The 26138-nt window shown below is 39.3% G+C and overlaps 1 protein-coding gene across 9 annotated transcripts in view; it reads left to right on the top strand.

Annotated features, from left to right (window-relative positions):
- TPK1 (thiamin pyrophosphokinase 1) overlaps window positions 1-26138 on the top strand; it is a 443206-nt gene that overhangs the window by 140617 nt on the left and 276451 nt on the right. For 7 of the 9 annotated variants that reach the window (XM_061586509.1, XM_061586518.1, XM_061586514.1 and 4 more), the window contains 2 exons: window positions 15170-15239; window positions 18020-18091. In XM_061586509.1, the coding sequence (XP_061442493.1) occupies window positions 15170-15239; window positions 18020-18091 (142 nt within the window). The remainder of the gene's footprint in view (window positions 1-15169; window positions 15240-18019; window positions 18092-26138) is intronic. The other 2 variants (XM_061586513.1, XM_061586517.1) reach the window with 1 other exon arrangement.

Genomic DNA, 26138 nt, shown 5'->3' on the forward strand with positions numbered 1-26138 from the left:
TTCTACTGTCCGACTCCGACTCCTTCATAAATGGCAAATGTATATTAACTAGCAATAACAAATTTACTGTAGTAAAATGGTAGCACAAGGCATTTCATCATCACCACTTGAATCCAGAGCTTGGAAAAGTTACTTTTTTGAGCTACAACTCCCACAAGCCCAATCCCTGGGGCTGATGGGAGTCGTAGTTCAAAAATGTAACTTTTCCAAGCTCTGGATTCACGTGGTGGTGGTGATGAAATGCCTTGTGCTACCATTTTACTACAGTAAATTTGTTATTGCTAGTTAATATACATTTGCCATTTATGAAGGAGTCGGAGTCGGTACATTTCTACCGACTCCAACTCCACCCAGAATTGCTCCCGACTCTGACTCCACAGCCCAAGTTTATATACAAGGCTGGGAAGGTTGTAATTTATTTTATTTATCAATACTGGTGCCATGTACCACCTTATTTATAAAAGTTTTCTATAAGTATATCCGAGGGAAATGTATGTCCTTTATTCCATACATTTTCTCATATTGGCATATTTATGTATGGGAATTTTCCTGGTTCTAGTCTGACACTTTAACTAGTATGCCATAAAGAGGATCTTCAGACTCTTAGGGTAGAGTATTCTCCTTCATGAAAATCATGTTGAGTTCTAGCATTGTAATTTATAGGCATAATCTGAAAATGTCAAAAATATCTGATGGGTAGGAAATTGCCAGGACCTGTCAGCACTCAAGGTATCTTCCCATCATATTCAGAAACACACTAATTCCCAGATACGGTATTTAGAGGTTGTTTGCGATAGCTGAAGAGATAATTGCCCAGTGCTGATGTCTGACTTTCCTAGTGACCTTCCTAAGAGTACAAAAGTTGTATCTCAGTTCCCCTGAAAACTTTTTCCACTTTATTGTTATATAGTTCAGACAATGCAGAATCTGCCTTAATACAAGCCAGGATCTTCATGCAAAAGCCAGCAAGGGAAAGAAGGTAGGAACTGCAGTCTGAACTGGGTCACAGTGAACCTGTGAAAACAATATGTGATTAAAGAAAGTATTGCTATCCAACCTGCAGTAGGCAGGATGTTTGATTAATATGCCAGTTCTAAAGATGTGTTGGCCCGGGGGGGGGGATTTTCCCCCCTAAAGCCTTTTTTTGTTTTGTGTTTCCAAAACATTGAACATTTTTGGATTATGAAATATTTTCTTTTACAGTGATGAAAATGTTTACACCCTCAAAACGATTGCTGAAGACTTTTATGTGAGGCTGTGTACAGAATCATTATTACAATTCCTGTATAATGAGGACAAGCAAGTTCTGTGTTGTACACTGAGAGTACAACTCTCAGATGCAAGAGTAAGTTACATTTCTGCCATTGTCACAAGAGAAGGAAGAAGGATTAAATGCCTTCTTTACTCAAGGGCTTCCTCTTGTTTGCATAGTTGGTGGATCTGTTTCTGTCTCCTTGTTTAAGCCTCAAAGAACTGGGAGGGGGAAAGACTAGAGCAACCAGTTTTTGTTGTCATCTAGTTCATGCCCCTGCAAATCTGTTGGATCCAAGATTCAAAGATAGTGAGCGATAACAGAACTAGTGCATGTGACTGAATTACAAAACAAGGACCTCACATTGGACTTGATGTTGGAAAGGTACTTTCAAATGCTGCAGAATACAAAACATCTTCAGATATTTGGACCAGGAATGCAGTCTGTGATTCTGCCAAATACATCCCTTCTGCAACATGGTGGCAAGGCCTTTGTACAACATAGCCTCTGACTCCTGTTTCATCCTACCTCCTTCAGTTTCCTCCATCTTCAGCAGCATGTGAAAGAATCTATGTTTGTAAATACAAATCAGGAAATAAAGTAATAAGTGAAAAGGATAGAGCAGGGCTGGGGAACCTTTTGCCCTCCAATTATTGCTGAACTACAACTCCCATCAGTGGGGATGGTCAGTGGCCAGGGATGTTGGGAGTTGTAGTCCAGCAACATCTGGAGGGCAAAAGTGTTTCAATCTGGGCAAACCTTCAGTTTTTAGAAGCCCATGATAAATATGATCACAAAGAAGCAGAAACTGATACTGATAGCTACGAAAATGAGTCTGATTAAATTTCATGTAGTAGGCATTGAGTCTTGGTTCCCCCTTTTTATCTCAGCTCTTTATATGGAAATGAGTGTTTTATGTCTGCTTGACACTGTGAAGGCTAGAGGAGGCATAATAATTTTCAGAATACACAATAATTTGTTTTATTATAATGTCGATGGTTTCTTCTGTTTCTGTTGTTTTTTGCCTGCTCCTCATAAACTGGCAAAACCTAGATTCCTTACACTTCAAGAGCTTGTAATGCCATTTATAACAAAAAAATTAAAAAGTAAATTCAGTTGGTAATTATGGTCTGAATTAACTGTCCTTTTAATATACAAAGCATGATAGTTTTATGGTAAACCAAGTTATACATAATGCATTTTATGACCCTAAGGTAACAAAGTTACTTTCTATCTGTAAAAATTGCATATTTTTCAATTCCCCCCACAATTTGTTTTTCCCTGCCCCCCTGGTTTCCATGCTGTCAAAATTTCCAGAAATTTTATACCTCTAGTCAGTTCCCAACATTCCATTCCACTCTCCCAACATTCTATCACATGATGAAGAAACAGAAGGTAGGACACAGCTATGCAGACAGCCACGCTTCTAGTGCTCTTCATTACTTTTTGTTCATCTCGCTTCCACACATAGATGTCTCTTCTTTGGATCCCATCCTAGAAGCTTAGTCCAAGGCCAGTTGACAGGAAAAAAGCAGCGGGCCAGGACCCAAGTAATCTAAATTGGTCCAGAAATATTCCTCCATATGTCATATATAAAAAGCCTTTCTAAGTACATTTGATTCCTTGACACAGCATCCCTTCCTTTCACACAGACCTTGCCTGTTGTAATGACAGAAATTTTGCTAGTTTATACTAAAGATGAAGTTTGCAATTTTAACTATTTTCCCTTTCCTTCTTATTTCTCCAGCTGCCCACATTACTTTCCTTCCTTTTTATTTATTTATCTGTTCTTCCCCCCCGCCATGTTCTCCCTATTCAGGTCTCGTATTCTTTCACAAACTAATGATGTGTCCAGGGTGCGATGCCATGCATTGGAACCAGCTATGAGCATATGAGAACTGAATGAGATCTGAAAGGAGAAAGTGCCTCCTTCGACATGCAATGCAAGAGCATACTAGCTTAATAAAAACCATAGATGAGGGGAAATATACAGGCATATGTGAAGTGAATTATGGAATAAAATGTACCCTATGAAAGAATTAGAAAATATATTCTGGAAAACAATTATATGCTGGCTAGAGTATTCTGCTTGCTGTAGTACATGTATTCTATCTATAGTTTGCATAGCAGCCTCTTGCACATTTTAATCTCTAGATAGCTTTTCAGATTGAAATCCTTTATGTGAAAAGCAGGTTGTTTTGGATTACATTTTAGCATAGTATCAATTGAATTAGATTTGTTCAATTTATGCTTCATAATATTCTAATCTGCTTCTAAGAAAAATGGAACAATATGGTTTTATTGTTATGAGTTTTGAGAGTTCAGTGAAAGAAAATCGTAATTGACAATAGAGTTGGGGGTGAATCCAGGGGTAGGAGATTTATAGTGAAATGTATTCTACAGTGATAAGAATCTGTCCCTTTCAATCATTTGTAGTAGAGTTAATGCACTCTGAATTATTAAATGAAAAGTGCATGAACAAAGAACAACAGTAGATTTGCCAATTTGCTCTTTGTGCATAGTTCGGTTTAGGAAAATAAATCAGAGTAGCGGAATCTGTCTGAACTATTTAAACAATGTTTACCTTCCTTTGGTGGGGGGTGTTGTTTACAATAATCTGCTAGGAAAATGTATTTCAATTTGAAGGGGGAGAAGTAGGATGAGTATACTGTATTCCCTTGATCATTGCTGGGCAAGGGAAGAGTGAGCTTGGATACAATTTGTCAGGCATGGCCTGCTCAGCCAGTGCTGCTAGCCTGCATGACGGGCTATGAGACAGACTGGAGAGGACTCTCTCCCCACCACTGACAACCTGCCTTCATCCATAGTTGTCACGGACTGTGATGTAGGTAGACACAGTGTTTCCCTTTGTGTTCTGCCTCTCTCATCTTCTATTCATATTTTAGTTTTGCCAAGAGATAGTAACCAACATTTTTGTGTCCTCGACTGCAGGTACGCAATTCGGGATCTGTTTGCTGTATTCATTTTTCAGAGCAGTATTCCTATTTCAGAGCAGTTCCTATTTCTGAAGATTTCTGAACACAGTGAAATTGATTGACAGTAGTTTCAGTATTAACAGAAGTACTTCTTTACACAACAAATAATTAACAGGAAATTTACTGCTACAGATTATCTTGAGGCTGAAGAGTGTGATGCCTCTGGAGTCTTTTGGAGGCTCCTGTTAGAATTCCAAGAATTCCAGCTTTTATTTTAAGAAGTGTCCAGCCAGTTTATGCATGCGATGGAATAAATTCTAAAATATAAAAACAGAGTGACAAGTAAGAAACTGTATGGATATTGTTGCTGGTGGCTATTGTTTCAAAGTTGAAGCAGACGTTAATTTTATACAGTCCCCTAAATGAGGCCTGTATCGCTTGTGGCCCATCAAGCTGAGTACAGCCCACCAGCCATATGTTGTAGCGTGCCAGAGATATGTCAACCCATCTGTTTTTGCACTCCCAGGAAAACAGCAACATGAGGAAGTCAAACCCCTAGTGAGCCACCATACATGGCAACTGAGCTGTGGTCAATTAAATGGGTGTACTTTGAGTGTACTTTTTCTCCTACAACATTCACAGAGGACTGCAAAATACTTCTCATTTCTCTGTTATTTTGAGATTAAAGAATCTTTCCTTTCTTTTCCTTTTCTTTGTATCACGTTGCATCAATGTAGTGTGGACAGGTTTCTTTAGTTTTAAAATCCGTTTGATGGAAATTCTGAATGGCAATTAAAATCACTTTTAGCAGAAGGTATTCTATCATACTCTTACCTGCTTGTATTCCTGGTGTCAGAAATCAATAAAGCCGCTTTGGGGGGAAAGCAAAGAACCAGGCAATGAAGAAAAAAAAGTCAAGATCAAAACTTGGTGCTTGTGCACTCTCACACTGAATTATTAAACAACCTAATGTTAAAACTTCAGAAATATTGTCAGCTTGCAGGCACGTGCATCTCAGTGACAGACTCAAATAATTTCCTTAGGAAAAAAATATGAACTTGCAATTCATATTTTCAAAGGTTTTTTAATTGTCGTTTTATTTATGTATTTTCTTGCTATGACTTTGTTACATGTACAGTAGAGTACAATATAGCGCTTATATCTTTTGTTAAATGGGAAACATCTGCTTACAAAATCATTTGAAAGTTCAGATGAAGGAAAGTGACACCTTTCAGTTCAGAAAAAAAGACAACTTTGGTGGGGGAGATGGACATGATAGAAGTTTATAAAATTCTGAACTGTGTACAAAGAGGAGGGTAGAGATAAGTTTTAGTTCGTATTTCTGAAGATTTCTGAACACAACGAAATTGATTGGCAGTAGTTTCAGTATTAATAGAAGTACTTCTTTACCCAACAAATAATTAACAGGAAATTTACCACTACAGATTGTCTTGAGGCTGAAGAGTGATGCCTCTGGAGTCTTTTGGAGACCCCTCTTCTTGTCCTGGCACTTTTAGTAAACCAGCTATGGGGTGGTATATAAATGTAATAAATAAATAAATAATAGTGGCTCCCTTTTACTACTGGGACAAAAATTGCCTTCACACCACCCAAAGAATCTATCACCACCGTCTGGTGGTAGAACAGTTAAGTAGTAAAGGGAAGAGATCTAACTGAGGTTCCAAATTACAGCTTTGCCAGCGTCCAGTCTCTAATCATCCAACTCCTCCTGGAGGGTTAGCATATACAGCATATATGTAAGCTGTAAGCTGAAAAGAACGAAGGCGGCTTTTGAAAAGCAGGAGTGAGAGTCTGGGAATGATAAATAGAAATGGAAGATGGTAGACTGGAACTCACCCAAATGGGAAAATAAAGTAGCAGTTTAATAGCAGTTTCACTTTGCCATGGAGTATGCACTCAGCAAGGAGCTGCAGCCTACCATTGTTCCTTGAAGGATGGACCTACAGTATATGATATTGTGCTTGCACATACAGCACATACAGTTTATCACATTCACATATAATTTTGGCTATATACTTCAAGGCATCTTAGCAGTACAGCTAAAATGTAATGTGTGTAAGTGTTCTTTAGTGAGTTCACTCTGTGTATTTATGTGATCTTCTGTCTTGGCCAGCAAACTTATATGTCACTACACTTTTGCAAGGGATAGTAATAATGTGTATGTATGAAGTATTTCTGAGTTTTCAAAGACTTTAGCAGTAAGATCATTATTGATAATGCCGTCTCGTCTTTATAGTTCTAAAGGGCATTAAATGAAATCACTTTTGGTATTCTTTTATTTCCTCTTCCTAGAGTTCATTTGCCTATTTACGTTTGGAGTTTAGAATGATTGAAACAGGAGTGCTAAATAATATGGGAAACTTCATATTTATAATACCTGCTTTTAAAGAAAACCAAGCACAGTTTGATCCATACCTATGAAAATAATAAATTATTAAGCCCTTTTCCATCAGCTGATGGCCCACTTTTTCGCTAGAGAACTTTGGCTCTTGTTCATACTGGTGTGAATTATTAACGTGCTGGAAAAAGATCAGTAGCCTGGAAATTACTTTCTAAATAACTTTTAAAGTACAGAACAGCTGAAGTATTAAGAGTAAAAATGCAGGCGAAAACCCAGTTAGGAAAATATTTTAATCTGAGGCATCACAGTTTTCTGCTGTCCTGGATGAGCAGCCTATATGAGCTATCAAACTTTATCCTGGTGCTTTCAAGAATTAAGATGTATTCCACATGACCTCAGGAGATATAAAGGGAGAAGTGCCTGCGTGTGTTGGAGTCCTGTTTTTTAATATAAAATATCTGAGGTTTGATATGTATTTTAAGCATGTTTGGAGTAGGGACGATTATTACTTTTCACTGTCTGTTGGAGGTGGAAATGAAAGCCATACGTAATGAGAGTATCTTATTGACAATACTGTAGGGAATGTGAAGAGGGCAAGGAACTGTCAGGAACTTTTCAGCTAAGCTGCTATGTTTCCCATTCTGAAAGGTTTTAGAATTGAATTCTTGGTGTACTTTATAGCTCTTGTTTTTTTCTATAGCAATTCACTTATGACTACAAATGCATGAAATGGTTCATTCATAATTTTTACTAGGGCTTCTGACCAATTAAAATATATATTTGATTAATCATTTAGATCTTAACTAACTAATTTAATTTATTTTATGTGACAAAAATCTCAATATATTCAGTTGCCTGGTTGTTCATGGGGGCCAAGGAATCAGATGCATATAGCATGGATTTTTTATTACCTTCACTGGTTGCAGTGCAGTTCTGAGCCCAGTTTTAAGTGCTGGTCATTTTAATGCCCTAAATGCATTGGGACCAGGTAACTTGAAGGGCCACCTAAACTATATGAGCCTGCTGGGGTGTTAACATTAATCAGTAGCCTGTTGTGAGAGATTTGTGAGGCATTATCCATGCTGAACTTAATGCCACAATTGCTTCAGGCTTGTTGAAGGTCCCTAGATCACCTTCAAATTGCAGCTTGTAAGATCATTTTCAATTGTTGCAGCCTGAAGATGTAGACAGAATGCTTGCAGTAGTGAAGCCAACTATGTTCCTTCTCAATCCCTGCGCATCATGATTGCTAAGTCTAATAGGAGGGGATTGACTGGATAGGTCCAGGGAGTAGTCAGTGCCTAACTACGGGAGGATGTTACGCCCACTTCCTTGAAAGAGGTGGTGGTGTGGTCTGTCTTGAGGAGGTCCTCCCTGGATCCAGAGTTTTTAGAAAACTACTGTCCAGGCTCAAATATTCCCTTCCTAGGCAAGGTGATTGAGAGGGCGGTGGCTGACCAGCTGTAGGTATGCCAGGAGGAAGCAAATTATCTAGATCCATTCCAGTCTGATTTCAGGCCCACTTTTGGCACCGAAACAGCCTTGGTGGCCTTGATTGATGTCCTTTATTGGGAGAAAGTCAGGGGCAATGTGACCCTCTTGGTTCTCCTTAACCTTTCAGTGGTGTTTGACACCATTGACTGTGGTGTTCTGGAGCAACTGAGGGATGTAGGAGTTGGAGGTGCTGTGTTACAGTGGAGGTACCAGAAAGTAGTACTAGGAGATTGTTGCTCTGCTCTGTGGCTTTAGGGCTATCCCACAAGGGTTCATTTTGTCTTGTATGTTATTTAACATGTATATGAAACCACTGGGAGCTATAATCTGGGGGTTTGGAGCACAGTGCCATCAGTATGCTGACGACACACTGCTCTATTTCCCCATTCTGTCTGAATCAGGGGAGGCTGTAAAAGTGTTGGACCAGGGTCTGGAGTCAAGGGTGGGCTGAATGGGGGCCAATAAACTGAGGCTCAATTCTGATAAGACAGAAGTGCTGTGGGTGGGTGGTTCCCATGTCTGGGAATTAGGAGTACAACCAGTTCTGGGAGTGGTTGTACTCTCCCTGAAGGAAATGTTTGTAGTCTGGGAGTACTCCTGGATTCCAACTTGTATCTAGAGTCCCAAGGTCCTTCTTGGCTTCTGTGGCTAGTAGCGCTTATGCCCAGGTTAGGCTAATTCACCAGCTATGGCCTGACCTCCATTGCCAATGCTCTGGGAACTTCCCATCAGGATGACAGTAATGTGCTCTATGTGGGGCTGCCCTTGAAGATGGTCTGGAGGCTGCAGCTAGTACAGAATGCAACTGCTAGACTAGTAAGTGAACAGCCCAATAGGACCATGTGTCATTGGTCCTGAAAGTGCTGCACTGGCTGCCAGTGAGCTAGCGAGCCCAATTCAGAGTGTTAGTGTTACGACAGGACCTTGAACTTCCTCATGAGCACAGCTCACTAGAAATCCAAGTCCCAAAAGAGAGCAGCAGGATCTTTTGCTGGAGTTACCCGCACGTCACCCCCAGAGCATGTATAATTTTACCCTTAACCTAATAACACCTGCACTGAAAGTAAAATAAAGAGTGGTTTTATTAAGAGAAGGAACAAGGGAAAATATTGCAGTATACAATTGCAGTTAACAATGAGCAGCTTTCTAACTATTATTCATTCATTCTTTCAGCAACACTGGATAGACTAAAGCAAAGAGACTAACCCTATGAACACTTTCACATTAAGCTCACCCACACAGAAAGAAAAAAAAGGAAAGAAAAAGGCCCAGATAGTTGCATATGCCTTTCCTGGAGAGTTGCTGCAAGCCTAAGACTGAGAGAGACCTTTTGTATCTAGCCCAATGAGCAAAAGCTCTGCCCTTGGTAACCAGCGCCAGATTTGAAAGTTCTCACCCAAGTCCATAGCTCTGAAATTGTCCCAAAGATGCTAGCGTGCGTTGATAAGAAAAGCAGTTGTTGCAGCCCCCCAGAAGAGGACCTGCCTTATCCCTCTCAACCCCTCATGTTTTATAGCATTTTCTAACTAAACTGACCCCAAAGTAAACCCAATGTAAATGTCTCCAGGAGGATATGGACCCACTCATTTCCTGATAAGTTCCCAGATAATAGGTGGGATCTCCTGCTGTAGATTCCTGATGATTCCCCAAGGTTAAGATTATCATAATCTTTGTGTAAAACAGTTTCTTTGTTTGACAGGAGTTTATCCTGTCTTCTCCAAAGGCTTAGAAATGCACAACACCTCCTAGTTTGAAAGGAGCTATTCTGTTTCCTCCTGATGGCTTAGATTATCATAAGCATTTCCTTTGTTTGAAAGGAGCGCCTATTCTTACTGGGTGACAAATCCAAATTTCCATGGGAGTCAGGAAGTCTATACCTTCAGGCATTGCAAGATGTGTACTCAGAGGTCACAGAGGGGCTGTTTCCCAGGAACCCTTGCTGTTGCAGGCCTTTCCAAACTTTGCTTCACTGAGATGAATCAAAGATTAAAAATTCCCAATATTTGATTCCTCATAACAGTTAGTATTAGCATATGAAGTCCTAAATGGCTTGGGACTCTAGTACCTAAAAGACCGTCTTCCCTAGTATCAACTGTTGAACCCTAAGATCGGCAAGGGAGGCCTTGTTGGTGGTGCCACCAGCGAGGGCTGCCCTGTGGGTGCTGACCCTTGACAGGGCCTTTACAGTGGTGGCTCCCCATTTGTGGAATGCTTTTCTCTGTGAGGTGCATCTGTCTCCAACATTAATGACTTTTAGGAGGAATTTGAAACTGTAACTGTTTACCCAGACATTTGATGGCTGAAGGAGACTGTTCCTGGCATTCTGGATATTACTGGATGGAAGAATGTTTTTATCTGCATATGATTTTAGAATGTTTTTATCTACAACTTTTTTTGAATGTTTTTAAAAGCTTTTGGAATCCTTTTTTGTGTTGTTAAATTGTTCTGTTTACTGCCCTGGGCTCCTTCTGGAGAAAGGGTGGGATAGAAATTTAATAAATAAATAAATAACTACAACATAAACTGCAGGGGCCCTGGTCACAGATCTGCAGATAAGGTCCACTAGGCAGGCATAGGAGGTTCGGCCTTTCCATGGTCATCCTGTCATTGTGGAACTTTTATCTCATGGGAAGCGTGTTTGGCTCCCTTACTGCTTTTAAACAGCTCTTAAAGACATAGTGGTTTAAATCTGCTTAGAACTGCACAATGATTTTAGCCTATATACATTCTTAAAGTGTAATTTTAATTGTTACTATTTTATTGCTAGTGTGAACTAAAATATTTTATGTTGTAATTATTGTGTTTTGTATTTTCACCTTTATTTGAGAACTGTGCTGAGGCCTTCTGTCTTTAAAGGTAGTATAAAAATACTTTAATTAAAATAAATAATAATAATTCATATACAGAGCCTTGCAAAAGTTCTCAGACCCCTGACCAGTGCTCTCATATTACTGAATTACAAATGGTACATTGTAATTTCATTCCATTTGATATTTTATTTTGAAACACTGAAACTCAAAATCAATTATTGTAAGGTGAAGTTGGTTTTATGTTGGGAAATGTTTGTAAGAAACATAAAAAACTGAAATATGTTGCTTGCATAAGTATTCAACCCACACACATTAATATTTAGTAGCGCCACCTTTCGCTGCAATAACAGCTTTAAGTCTTTTGGGGTAGGTATGTACCAGCTTTGCACACAGTGTCCGAGGGATTTTGGTCCATTCTTCTTGGCAGATTCCCTCCAGGTAGTTTAGGTTGGTTGGACCACTGTAGCACATTCACCTTTTTGTTCCTGAGCCACTCCAGTGTTGCTTGGGAACCTGCTGAAAAGTGAATTTCCTCTCATGCCTCAGTTTTTTAGTGGACTGAAGCAGGTTCTCTTGCAGTATTTCCCTGTATTTTGCTCCATCCATTCTTCCTTCAATTTTAACAAGATGCCCAGTCCCTGCTGATGAGAAGCATCCCCACAGCATGATGCTGCCACCACCATACTTCATTATAGGGATGGTGTGTCTTGAAGCATGGGCAGGGTTAGGCTTGCACCACATATAGCACTTTGAGTTTTGGCCAAAAAGCTCTATGTTTGTCGCATCTAACCACAAAACCTTTTTCTGCATCACAGCTGGGGCACTCTCATTCTTTCTGGCAAACTCCAGACATGCTTTCAGATGCTACTTTTTGAGTAATGCCTTCTTTCTTGCCACCCTGCCATACAGGCCAGTGTTACGCCGAGCTCTTGATAGGGTTGACTGATGCACCATTACTCCACTCCCAGCCATTGAACTCTGTAGATCCTTCAAAGTGATTGTTGGCCTCTCTGTGGCTTCTCTCACAAGACTCCTTGTCCGAGCACTGTGTTTTGAGGGAAGGCCTTTTCTTGGCAGTGTCTGGGTGGTGTGATGCAACTTCCACTTCCTAATTATTGATCCAATTGTGCTCACTGGGATATCCAAACACTTGGATATTATTTTGTACCCTTCTCCTAATCTATGCATTTGTACTACATTCTCTCTCACTTCTATAGAATGCTCTTTGGTCTTCATCTTCCTTCAGATCCACAGCCTGACCAATGATCCTTCCACAGTGAGGGTTTTATCCTGACAATGTGACAGAAGTTTTAACGGTTCACAGGTGGAGGCCAATGGGAAGGTAATTGTGTCCTCGATGGGGCAATTTCTTTCCTCTGTGTAAACTGGGAGCTTCCACAGCACAGGGGTTGAATACTTACATAAGCAACCTTTTTCAGTTTTTTGTTTCTTACAAACATTTCCCAACATAAAACCAGTGTCACCTTACAATACTTGATTTTGAGTTTCAGTGTTTCAAAATAAAATGTCATACAGAACGAAATTACAATGTATCATTTGTAATTCAGTAATATGAGAGCATTGGTCAGGGGCCTGAGTACCTTTGCAAGGCACTGTATTCAGTGGTAGACAGATTCACTGCCAATGATGTTTGATCGATTTTAGGGTAACTTTGTGTCGCTGATTCCGAATATGGCATTGGTTTTGCTAGATTGGCTCTAATTTTTGAGATAATGGATGCTCCCATTGAAAAACATAACAAATTCAAAACATTTAATGGTCAGGCATAGCCTACCCACAAATGACACGGAAACTGTCTCAAATCATACAAAAGTAAACACATGAAATACTTAATGGCATTGTATTCCGTACAATAACATTAAAACAAAGTAAGCTGATTTAGATAATCACAATTAATGCATAGAAAAACGCTGTGTGTACGATTTTCTTTTATGTGGGGCATCAGGACAATCACGTTGGAGGCTCCAGCAGTAGTTTGCCATCATGTGTCTGTCCCATCTGCCTTGATACCTTTCCTCCATCACCGTTATATCCTGATGGAACCTCTCCCCTTGTTTCTCACTAAAATCACCAAGATTATCCTGAAATCTGTCTAAGTGGCTATGGAGATAGTGTACCTTTGTGCTCATATAGTACCCAAATGTTTAAAGTTAGCAAGCATGTTTTGCACCAATTCTTCATAACTGTCTGCTTTGTGGTTACCCAAGAAGTTCTTGACAACTGAGACATAACTGCACCAGGCAGAAGCTTCAACATCATTCATAAATTTAGTGAAATTCAAATCATTGATGAGTTTACGAATTTTAGGACCATCAAAGATTCCTGCTTTTAGTTTTTCCATAGTCAGTCCAAGGAACGATCTATAAATGTATTTGAAGCAATCACCATCTTTGCCTTAACAAATTGCTTCATCAGTCCAAGCTTGATATAGAGTGGTGGGAGAATTATTTTTTCTCTGTCAACCAATGGCTTGTTAATGATGTTCTCTGCACCTACAGTCATGTGTTCCCTTGAAGGCCATGTCACTTTTTTCCAATGATCTCACTTTGCCCTACTATCCCACAAGCAAATGAAACAAGGGTACTTCGTGTATCCACTTTGCTGCCCAAGCAAGAAGTTCACCATCTTTAGATCAACACAAATAGACCACTGGTGCTCATGATAGCAGAGCTTCTGCAAGACCGTTTTGATATTTTCATATTCTTCTTTAAGTTTTGGTGAGTGAGCAATTGGAAGAGATGCATAGCGGTTACCATTGTGCAATAAAACACATTTCAAGCTTCTGGTGGAGCTGTCTATAAAAAGCCGCCAATCTTCTGGTCGATATTCCGGTAGTCCCATTTGGAGAAGAAGTCCAAGAATGTTATTGCAGTATACAAGTTCTTCATCTTGGCTGAAGTATGGAAGAAGTCCCTCCTCTCTTGTCCGATAAGCTATTATGTTAGCTTCCGGCTGTAGACAGTTCTTTTCCATTAGCCTGGATGCTAAAAGTTCAGATGCTTGCTTTGACAGACTGAGGTCTCGTATCAGATCATTGAGTTCTTTTTGGGAGAACTGCTCAGGTGTTGAAAAGCTTTCTTCATACCCACTTCCAGGGCTACCACCTGTGCTACACTCCATGTCCAGCATTTCTTCAACATCTGACAATGGAAGGTCAGGCAGTAAAGTAAACACTGGTATGGGAACGTCTTCGCTGTGTGGCACAGGTCGCCTTGCTGAGTCCAAATCAGGATACTCCCACTTATGTTTCTTGTAGCGATTGAAGCCTTTCACATTCACAACACAAAAATAACAATCATCGTGATGGTTTTGCGGCTCTCTCCACACCATAGGCACACCAAAGTTTAAACATTTCCTTTCTCCATTTTTCCACTGTCTACACAGTGTTGCACTCTACACAGGTTTTGCAAACCTTATGGGGAGCCCAAGACTTATCTTGATCTCCAAGCTTCACTCCAAAATAAGCAAGATATGCTTGTTTTACAAAGTCAGTGATGTTTTTTCTTTGTTTTTGCAGAGTGTATTTGCCACAAATGTAGCAGAATGCATTAGGATTGTTTAAGCAGCCTCTTCGTGACGAATTCATATTCCTCTTCAAAAAAAAAAAAAGTATCAATATGATATTATATGCAATGGATAAACTTGCAAAACAATGTTCAAGAGTAAAAAGACAGACCAAACCCTGCTGCATATGTCAGCAGCTACAGGTCGTATTGGGGTACAATCGTCATTTGAGGGGTATCCATTATCTCAAAAACTAGAGCCAATTCGGCAAATCATTTTTGGATTTAGCACCCCCAAAATACCCTAAAGTCATTCAAACATCCTTGGCAACTAAAAAAAATTTTTTTTTTGTTGGGCTGTGTTAAGCTTCACAGTTTGCTTCTCACGTCTATTGCATAATATTACTAACACCATTCCTTCCTTAGGCAATAGTGAGTGGTTACGTGCACATGGTGGAATTCTCTCATTCTAATTCTTTGAGCACCAACTTTGGTTATCCTTTTGGCACCTGACATGTACAGCATTTTTTCTCTCTCGAGCTTTTAAACTGCATTTTAATGTGTTTTCTTTTTAAGCATGTTATTATATTTTATTTATGTATTTTAATTTATCTTGTTTTTGTAAACAATCCTTGAAGTGTGCTGGAGGGCAGTATATATATCTTTTAAATAAATATTTCTGACATGTTGGCACAAAACTGTGCTGTGTTGTAAGGGAATATTTACATGTAAATAAATTTGTTACTTTGTTATGATGTCAGCTTCCTGACAGCTTCTACTTTTCCTTCCAGCTGTTCTGAGAGCATGTGCTGACGGAGGTGCTAATCGCCTGTATCATATCACAGAAGGAAACCATGAGAGGTACATTCATAATAATCTGTTCTGATAATATCCCCCCTTTTATCTTCATAAAGTGCATTGATGAGCTTCCATTTACTGCTTTCTAAGATTTCACTTTCCTTTTCTGTGCTTTTTTAACAGAAGCACAGATCATGCCCAACATGAGGCTGTTGCCAAATGTCAAGTTTTTCTCTTCTGTCTTGCAATACATTTGATCACTAACCCAGCAATGTAATGTCATCATGTTGTGTGTTTTCCCATCCTACCAGAAGCACTCAGTGATATGGAGCAAGAGGCAGGGAATGTTCATAGTGATGATATCACAACACAGTAAAGTTTTGCTACACATTACGTGGAAGAATTTTACATGGGGATGTCATTGTTTTTGTTCTGACTTTTGATTTCAGTGATAGGTTAAATCTTTACAAATGCAGCTTACTATTTTAACAGAGCCCAATGAGCTTTTAACAGAAAACTGCAATAAGAAAATTTAGCTAGCTAGAAATTGTGATTTAATGTGGAGAGGGTATTAATTTAAAACAAACAAACTGGTTGTTTTTGAAGGAGCTTTTTTGTAGAGTTGGGAAAGGACTTGTGTAATTTTCTATTCCATAATTACTTGTTGAAGTTACCAAGTTCCTCTTCTATCCGGAGATGCTTCTTTCCTTCATAATTTACTACTGTCTCTTTTCTCCTTAAACCTTTACACAGTGAGGCATGAACTGATAGGCTTCAGACACAGGGAGGAAGGTGTAGTAGATGAAAATTTGGAATGTTAGCAATTGCCATTTCTTAGCCCAGCTCTTAACTGCTAAGCAATTTTGTTATACTATGCTAACCCTCTAAAGTGGTGTTCAAATCTTTATAGAAGAGAACAAGTAAGGAATTATGGCTCTTGTCACCCTAGTACTTTGTTTTGCGTAACAGCTCTCAGTGTAGCAATTATGGGAAAGATTTGTGCAAAAGAAGTACTATGTCTATGAAAAAATCCTTTCCCCCTTTTGCATTTAATAAGGTGCCATGGCTATGTAATATTGCAGACTCTGAAAGCATGGAAAGATGACAGTCAATTTTCTTAAGAGAACCCAAATTTTAAACTGAGCGAGAGCCAGTGTGGTATAGTGCTTAAGGTGTTGGACTACGACCTGGGAGGCCAGGTTTCGAATCCCCACACAGCCATGCAGCTCGCTGGGTGACCTTGGGCCAGTCACTGCCTCTCGGCCTCAGAGGAAGGCAATGGTAAACTACCTCTAAATACCACTTACCATGAAAACCGTATTCATAGGGTCTCCATAAGGCAGGAGTGACTTGAAGGCAGCACATTTACATTTTAGTGCTGAATGGCTGGCAACAATGGCTCTTCCCACTGACGCATTCATCCAGAAATCATGACACAAGCAAAGGGCTTTTGTTTAAAGGGGCTCTTGTCTTCCCTTCAGGAATGACAACAGAAATTTTGGCAGAAGCCTCCTCTTATTTACTTATTTATTTATTTCTCTTCTGTCCTGTGGTGTCAGAACAGCTCAGTTTTTCTAAATGTTGATAGTCCTGTCCCCTAGGGGCTAACAGTCTAAGGAGCTATTACACAATTCAGCCACTCACTTTAAGATACAGGCAAAAGACTCCTGAACTCCTCCCTGCTCTGTGCAAATAGCTCGGTCAGAGATCTTCCCTTATGCAGTTCTGTTTGCCTGAAGTGCATAAGAAGCGAGCTTTGACAGGGTCTTTGTCAGAGGAGGCATGACTTTAACTTCAAGAATTCTTTACTTGTGTCTTGACTTGGTGAAAGAATTCTCCATGTCCTGACATAATCACATTACATATTGCTTGTTTCTTTGCTTACAGAAGTGATGTGGAAAGCCACATGACGACAGAAAATTATTATGTACTTTAGAGAGGGCGTGCTTGCCATAGAGATGCCATTTTCAGTGGCAATCCCATATCTTTCATAAATCTAATTCTATAAACAACCATATTATTATGTTTTCCTTTCTGAAAGGAAAGGAAAGCAGCTTTCCCTGTGCCAGATGCCCACCCACCCAATTCCCCCTACTTCTCCCAAATGTATTAGATCTACACACATACAGAACCCTGGGAGAAAGCAAGTGATCTCTTTAATGCAAACCACACACACATGCTAGTCAGTTTCACCTTAGTCTAGCAAAGGCACAGGGTTCTTAGTTTATAGTTCCCAAAGGACACACACAGGCTGGTCAGTTTCACCTTAGGAAAGCCAAGGCACAGCCTTATCAGTTTAAGGTTAACAAAGCAAACAGAGGCTGCAAAGCAGAGAGCAAGCTGAGCAAAGCAAACAAACTGGCTGCAAAACAAAGAGCAGCTGAGCAAAGCAAAGACATGGGCTGCAAAGCAAAGGGCAGGCTGAGAAAAACAGACACAGTGACAGGCTTGTCAGTTTCACATCTGCAAAGCAAAGTTCAGTGCACTTTTTTAAAAAAAATCTGGTATTGGGAAAAATCGGAGAAACTTGCAGCATTTAGGATCAGTCTGCAAAGAGAGCGAACCTGTAGACTATTGGGAAATCTAGTGTCAAATTCAATTTTAGTGAAATTCTCACCTATCCCTAGAGACAAGTGAGAGCCTTCTCCCTGGTGACACCTCAGCTGTGGAATTTTCTCTTCCTTGAGGTAAGGCAGACGCTGCCATTATTCACACTTCAACGTGGAGAGTAAATATCCTGTTGGCTATTAGTGATGGTCTGCTTCAATATTATTAATGTATTATATGTTGTATTTTAGCAGATATCTTAATTATTCAAATTGTATTGTATTTGCTTACTGCAGATGGAGCTGGCCTTCATGTCACCTCACAGCTGGCCCAGTGGAGATAAGCATGGATTGGCTGGATGTGACATGGTACTATGCAACCTGATTTTCTTAATATGGGTTTTGTTTTGGTAGCTACCACTTCTTTGGGGCAAACAATGCATTCTTCAGATGAATAGAATCAACTTGGAAATAATGTTTTAGATAATTCATTTTACTTCCAAACTCGTTAATGCATACCATACAAATTTCATTCTTATGGAATCAATATAATTATGTTCATTTATTATTTTAGTTATTATTTATTTATTTATTTATTACATTTATATCCCACCTTTCTTTTCATGAAACCCAAGGCAGCTTACATATGGTTCCCAGGCGGTCTCCCATTCAGGTACTGACCAGACCTGACCCTGCTTAGCTTCAGCAGGGTGCTGGCCTCATGTGCCTTCAGACCATAGCCTGGGTCCTCATGGTAAATGAGTTCTCATAAGCATAATTCATAATAATAAAAATCATAAACATAATTCAGGAAAACTAGATGGTTGTATCACAAGTGAATAGTCCCATTCACTCTTAGCCTTTGAAGCATTATTTTGGGATTATATTATATCATCAAAGTTCAATTTTTGTACAATAAATCTAACAAGATTTTTCTATTTGCCTTTAAGGAAGCTAAGGCTGCTGGAAAGATTATTAATTTACTTTTCTAATGTGTTCCCCTTCCCTCTCATTTCTCAATACAGTTTTATTAAAAGTTTGTCTTCTTTGAGAATACAGACAAATTAATTATATTTTTTTAAAAATTCCAGCTTAATCTCTTCTTCTTTATTTTTTTTTAATTCAGTGCCCTGGTAGTTTATGATATTTTATTACAACATGCAAAAATCCACATATTATTAAACAGTATCCACAATATCTATTTTGGGTTAAGTGATGCCCACAAGTAGAATGCATCAACTCCACCTTTTCTCTTAGCTCAGACCTTCTTATTTTACTGGAAAAATCCTCATTCTTCACACAGTTGGCCTTGAAGACCAGTTGCCTTGTTCATATGTTATACTTGTAGGCAGTAATTCTCACTTGTCAAGTAACAAACACAGTGGTAAGAACATAAGAAGAGCCTGCTGGATCAGGCCAGTGGCCCATCTAGTCCAGCATCCTGTTCTCACAGTGGCCAACCAGGTGCCTGGGGGAAGCCCGCAAGCAGGACCCGAGTGCAAGAACACTCTGCCCTCCTGAAGCTTCCGGCAACTGGTTTTCAGAAGCATGCTGCCTCTGACTAGGGTGGCAGAGCACAGCCATCCTGGCTAGTAGCCATTGATAGCCCTGTCCTCCATGAATTTGTCTAATCTTCTTTTAAAGCCATCCAAGCTGGTGGCCATTACTGCATCTTGTGGGAGCAAATTCCATAGTTTAACTATGCGCTGAGTAAAGAAGTACTTCCTTTTGTGTGTCCTTATCTTCCAACATTCAGCTTCTTAGAATGTCCACAAGTTCTAGTATTATGAGAGAGGGAGAAAAACTTTTCTCTATCCACTTTCTCAATGCCATGCATAATTTTATATACTTCTATCATGTCTCCTCTGACCCGCCTTTTCTCTAAACTAAAAAGCCCCAAATGCTGCAACCTTTCCTCGTAAGGGAGTCGCTCCATCCCCTTGATCATTCTGGTTGCCCTCTTCTGAACGTTTTCCAACTCTCTAATATCCTTTTTGAGATGAGGCGACCAGAACTCTACACAGTATTCCAAATGCGGCCGCACCATAGATTTATACAACGGCATGATGATATCGGCTGTTTTATTTTCAATACCTTTCCTAATTATCGCTAGCATGGAATTTGCCTTTTTCACAGCTGCCGCACACTGGGTCGACATTTTCATCGTGCTGTCCACTACAACCCCGAGGTCTCTCTCCTGGTCGGTCACCGCCAGTTCTGACCCCATGAGCGTATATGTGAAATGAAGATTTTTTGCTCCAATATGCATAATTTTACACTTGTTTATATTGAATTGCATTTGCCATTTTTCTGCCCATTCACTCAGTTTGGAGAGGTCTTTTTGGAGCTCTTCGCAATCCCTTTTTGTTTTAACAACCCTGAACAATTTAGTGTCATCAGCAAACTTGGCCACTTCACTGCTCACTCCTAATTCTAGGTCATTAATGAACAAGTTGAAAAGTACAGGTCCCAATACCGATCCTTGAGGGACTCCACTTTCTACAGCCCTCCATTGAGAGAACTGTACAGCACCTTTAATGTGCACACAGAGAATTCAACATGAGCAGAGACTGACACATTCTGTTTAATGCTAGAGAGATCATTATACTGATGTATAATGGGGATGGGCACATGAAGTATTCTCCCATATATTGAGCATTGGGACAGTCTTACTTCATTCAGAACTATGTGCACACGCTAGAGCCTGGTAGCATTTTTCATTCTAGCTTGTATATACCCAGATTAGGATATTAAGATTGTTGTTGCTTTTTGCTATTCATATGAATATGGTACTTCTAATGTGGAAATCCTTTGCTATTTGTCCTCTTAAAAAGAATCCTATGAGGTAGGATATTATTCTTACCATTTTAAAGATAGAGACTGAACAGTGGTGACCTTTCCAAGGCACTAAAAAGACTGACAGAGGGATTTGAACTGAGGTCCCCAGGTGCAACTCAAATTATTTTTGCTGGCCTATACTGTGTTCAGGGTCAATTTCCATGCTACATTGCTGTATATGCAAGAATTGATTCCTTAGTATGTGTATTAGGTGTGTGTGTGCTTTGCGTGTGTGAATACTCTGATGTGGCAATTCCCAGTTTAGAAAATATAAGGGTTGGAAGATTTTTATTCTGCATGTTTAAGCAGTCTAATCTAATCCTCACCTTCCCATCTAGTATGTGGATCGGAAAATAATTATCCTTTGGATTTTGCATATTCTCTGAATTTTGTAATACAGTTCTCATCTCAAAAAAGTAATCAAAATATGCAAACTATATTAAGAAACATGTTCACTCAAGATAAACACATTTAAATACATGTTTTGTGATAAAATACAAAATTTACTATGCTTTTAAATACATTTTTTCTATCTCTAGAAAATTTGGATGTAGAACAGTATGTATAAAGATGTAACATTGGTCATACCATACCACAAGAATGAGAGCTGAGACTATTCCCTTAAGTATTAAAATGAATGGAAACCTTCACCCTAGGTTGATTCTAAATAAATGCTGTTATATAGTGGTTGTCAGCAAATGGTAGTTTAGGCTTCAGTGTTTTTCCCTTACCAGTTGAAGACACATTGAACTCAGTGGTGCTTACTTATGAGTAGACATGTGTAGGATTGTGGTATTTTTCATTTATTAGATCTTCCATGGGGCAAGCTGACGCTTGACCAAAAAATAGTCAAGATGAAAATTTCAGTTTGGGTCACTCCTGGGACGCGTTGACCAAAACGAAAAGCACCTAGTTGTTATGGCCTTGCTTATGGGAAGGAGTAATTTTTTTTCTAATGATTTAGTTCCTCTTCTGGTTTATTGTCACTCTCTCCTGATGGTATAAGAATAAGTGGCACACAGTGTTATTGATTGTAGACTTCCTGGTTGTGAAATGCATGTGAGGTGGAAGGTGAAGGCTGCAAGAAACCCAATTAGTGTCACATAATTCTCCTTTCTGTGTGTCATCTTATTATAACTTCAGAAGGGCACTGAAGTGCTGATGTTTGAAACACATCTGTCTATGAAGTTTCCATACTGAATCACACTGACCTTGATTTGGATAAATGTTCATTAAGCCCATAATGTATTTTATTATTGACTTTTATTACTGCTTTGGTGAGATGCTTATTTTATTTTAAACAATTTTATGCTGCATTTCCAAAGCTCATGATGATACACAGGCAAACAGATAATGACAATTATATACATATATTGAATAAAACAACACTGTATATAAAAAGAGCACTGCTGGATCAGACTAGGGGTTTCTCTAGCCCAGCACTCTGTTCCACAGTGGCCAACCAGATGCCTATCAATAGCCAAAGCAAGAAATTAATTGCCACATTGTCAATGGTTGGAGGAGAGCAGAAAAAGGGGAATTGGCTAAGGTTTTCTGCTGATGTATCCTGATATGCTAACACTTCAAATGCTCCATGTGGAAGAGCACCGTTCAACTTGGAGAAGTGTAAATCCATTAATTCAGTGACAGGGCTGTGCAAATTAAGGCGCAATGTTGAGCAGATAGGGGCAAGTTCTTTGATCTCAATTGCTCTAATGGAGCTCTCTGGGCTACAATCTGTGACATAGCCAGAGATCTATTTCAGGCCCTCCCGGCACTGGCCTGTCCATCATAATTACCCACTTGTGCTAATCCAGAATCTGAAACCCTTCGCTTTGCATTGGAGAATTAACAGATTCTGTAATGTTCAGGAGGTAGGTTTAGGAGCTCCAGAAACCACTGCAACACAATATACTTCACTGTATATACTGAGATGTCTTTTATGTTCATGTAACACAATAATATCCTCATGCTATTGTTAATATATTAGGTTTTACTCCGGCACTTCAGATTCTTGGCTGGGGGAATGTGCTTTAAATGCATGGTATGTTGCTGCAGATAGATTTACTGTTATTAGGTGTCTTTTTATGTCTTCTATTATTATTATACTGCAACAAGAGTATTATTAGTATACTGCTGTATACTATAGCCAGCATGGATTTTTCACATTCTGCCATGTTAAATTGAAAATACCCCCCATGCCATTCTGCTGCTTCCATAAGGTCATTTCAAAACAAAATCTTACAAAACATAGTCGTGAGCTCAGAAAAGCTTGCTTAACAACCCACTAAGTTTTCATGGTGATCCACAAAACACTCAGAGAGAATGTTACCAAATTCTTCCAAGCTACACAGGAAGTGGATCGGACTGTTAAAGACCAACCCAAAACATCCAAAAGGATTGTGTCCTTACACATCAGCAACTAGTACAGAGAGTAAGAATATAGGTATATTTAAAGGGTATTAAGGGTATATTATAGGCTGTTAGAACAAATTAAACCAGAACTATCACTAGAAGCTAAAATGATGAAACTGAGGTTATCATACTTTGGACACATCATGAGAAGACATGATTCACTAGAAAAGACAATCATGCTGGGGAAAACGGAGTAGAAAAAGAGGAAGGCCAAACAAGAGATGGATTGATAAAGGAAGCCACAGACATGAATTTACAAGATCTGAACAGGGTGGTTCACGACAGATGCTGTTGGAGGTCACCGATTCATAGGGTCGCCATAAGTCGTAGTCGACTTGAAGGCACATAGCAACAACAACAAAGGGTATACATTTGTAATGTATTTAACATTAGGGCTGCTCAGGCGAATGTCTTCATGAGGGGGGAAACTAGATTATGCCCACAAGCTGCAGCCTCTGATGCTGACATACTCTGGACTACCCTGTTATCAACTGTTAGCATAGCAGTGTGTAGGATAAGACCTCATTTCTAATCACACATGACATCTTTTCAAATGTTGCTTTTATAAGCTTGTAGAATAATAGGCTTGGTGTTTGATTTGGTTTGGGGACTATGCTATGGATTTTTGGAGAATGTTGGTGTTCTTTAAAACTTGCGTGGAAATAGCTTTCCTTTATATAAAGCAAAGTTCTGTTGCTCGTTTACAAATAACTGGGTCTGCATTCCTATTATATGGCCAGGTCAAGAGATTAATATTAATCTATGTTTCTAAACTTTTCAGTGAGTGAGTGAAAGGACCCACCATGCTTCGTGAGTTCTCTTGGTCTTGAACAAAGGTTGTTGCTTTCTGATTTCCATCTGATCTCAAATCAGATTAAATTGGCAGCAAGTTCTTTAGAAAAAGCTGAGACCTGGAATTTCAGTACTATTTTGCTTCCCTTTCCACATCACTCGTCTGCCTGTCTCAGACAAAACTGGTTTGTTTTTATTTTTTTAAATTTAATTTCAGAACATGACATTATCAGTAAGGAACGACAGATAGAAAAGTATAATGACTTACATATATGTAGTAAGCATTTTTCAAAATTGCTTGATAATGGATCTCCTCCTCCTCCTCCTTTATATGCATCACAAAGTTCCCAGCAGTCTATAAGGGTATTTTCTTGCATTTTAGTACACCAGTATATGATTAAAAGACTCCATTTCTCAATAAATTGGTTGTGAAGCCATCTCCCTTTCCAACTGTATTAGTCAACTTTATTATTTGAACTATTTCCCATATTCTTGTTATCTAATATTCCCATGTTGGATCATTTATTCTTCTCCAATTATAACTAATTGCCAGATGGGCAGCAGTTAATATGTTGCAATTTCCCTGTCTTCTGGAAAAATTAGATCTCTTACACGTCCCTGTAGCACCAGTGACAAATTGTATCCTGTTATGCTCTCACTTCAGTATAGTTGTCCAGAAAGTTCTTATTGTGGGGCAGGACCAGAATATATGCAATACATCGCAATTTGGTGCTTTGCATCTCCATTATACACAAGTGTGATTGAGTCTAGAGGAAATCAAATGCCACCTAAAATAAACTTATGAAAGTTTTCTTTTAAACTGATGCCAGTGTTTAGTTTGAAGGGTGTGTTTCCATAACCATCTCCAGATTTCAATTGGGATTTCTGATATCAGATTCCTCCCCAATTAGATTAGATGACATATACACATTCATAAAAATTCTGTCCGATTTGCTCCATGTTTTCTGTATGATTTTCCTGTCAGTAAAGACAAAAATCTGGTAGTTTATCAAAGAGGACCATGCTTGGTTACTAAGCAATTGGCTATGTTTTTTAACTGAAAAAAAAATAGGGATGAGATTGTCCCTTAAATTTATTTAGCATACCCAAGTGCTAGGTTCATCTTTTCCATAAATACTGCTGTGGTACAGCTCACTGAAAGTATCTTGTTGTTTGAAGCAGTGTTCTTCAACCTTGGGTTCCCAGATGTTGATAGACAATAACTCCCATAATCCCTGACCATTGACCATGCTGTCTGGGGATGATGGGAGTTGTAGTCCAAAAACATCTGGGGACCCAAGGTTGAAGAACAATGGCTTGAAGAAGTGTGAAGAGGTCCTGTGAAGAGTATGGCTTTTGTGTTGGGAGATAATGCTGAGAATGGGCCCCCTCTGTGGCTCTTCATACTTGGGAAGGTCAGAGTCCTTTACATCTTTCCTAGAGTAAACATAAGAAAATGAGGTTTTGCCAAAATATCCCAACTAGTTACATTGGGAAAGAGAGAGAGAGAGCACTTTGCCTAAATAGTGTATGAGGGAACCCTTCTCAGAGGCTATGCTATGGATCAGATAGGAAACTCCTGGGATGTGGATTGAGTTCCTGGAATGCCAGTTGCCTGTTTCTACCCCACACTCTTTCTGAACTTCCTCCCCCAACTTCATTAGTTGCCTTATTTCCCTCACTGAGCTGCACTACATTATATCAGCCATGAACAGATAGGTTGTGAGCATTCCATGTCATCACAGTTGCGCAGCCAATGGCTGTAGCAATGTATGAGTAACAGGCAGCCCACTTATTATACAGCCATGAGAGTGGCTGTATACTATAGCCAGTGTGGATTTTTCACATTCCACAGTGTTAAATTGAAAATACCCCGCATCTCATTCTGATGCTTCCCATAAGCTCATTTCAAAACAAAACCTTACAAACCTTAAGTCCTGAACTCAGAAACGCTTGCTTAACAACCCTCTAAATATTTATGGCGATACACAAAACAGTCAGAGAGAATAGAAAGTTCATAGTCTAAAAAGAGGGGGGGAACCCAGAACCTTTTTGGACTTTTTTCTGCCAGAGTTCTCATAATCTGTTGAAATTCATTAAAAATCAGCCTTGTTCACAGAGTACCTGGATTTCTATTACTGACCTTGCCCCATATGCTGAACTTCATCTTCTGCAGTTTAAACATTAAAAAAAATGTCTGGTTGATTTTTAATTAATTTAAGAAATTTTGGCTGGAACCCTAAGATAGTGTCGGGCATGCTCAGTAAGAACCAACTGTCAGTGTTCTAAAAACCAGACTCACAGCTGCTGGGCTTGCCTAATCAGGGGGCCACACACACACCAGACTTTGATTTTACTTGAGACAGTCATA

The sequence above is a fragment of the Rhineura floridana genome, chromosome 10, assembly GCF_030035675.1.
Source record: "Rhineura floridana isolate rRhiFlo1 chromosome 10, rRhiFlo1.hap2, whole genome shotgun sequence".
In the NCBI taxonomy this organism is placed as follows: Eukaryota; Metazoa; Chordata; class Lepidosauria; order Squamata; family Rhineuridae; genus Rhineura; species Rhineura floridana.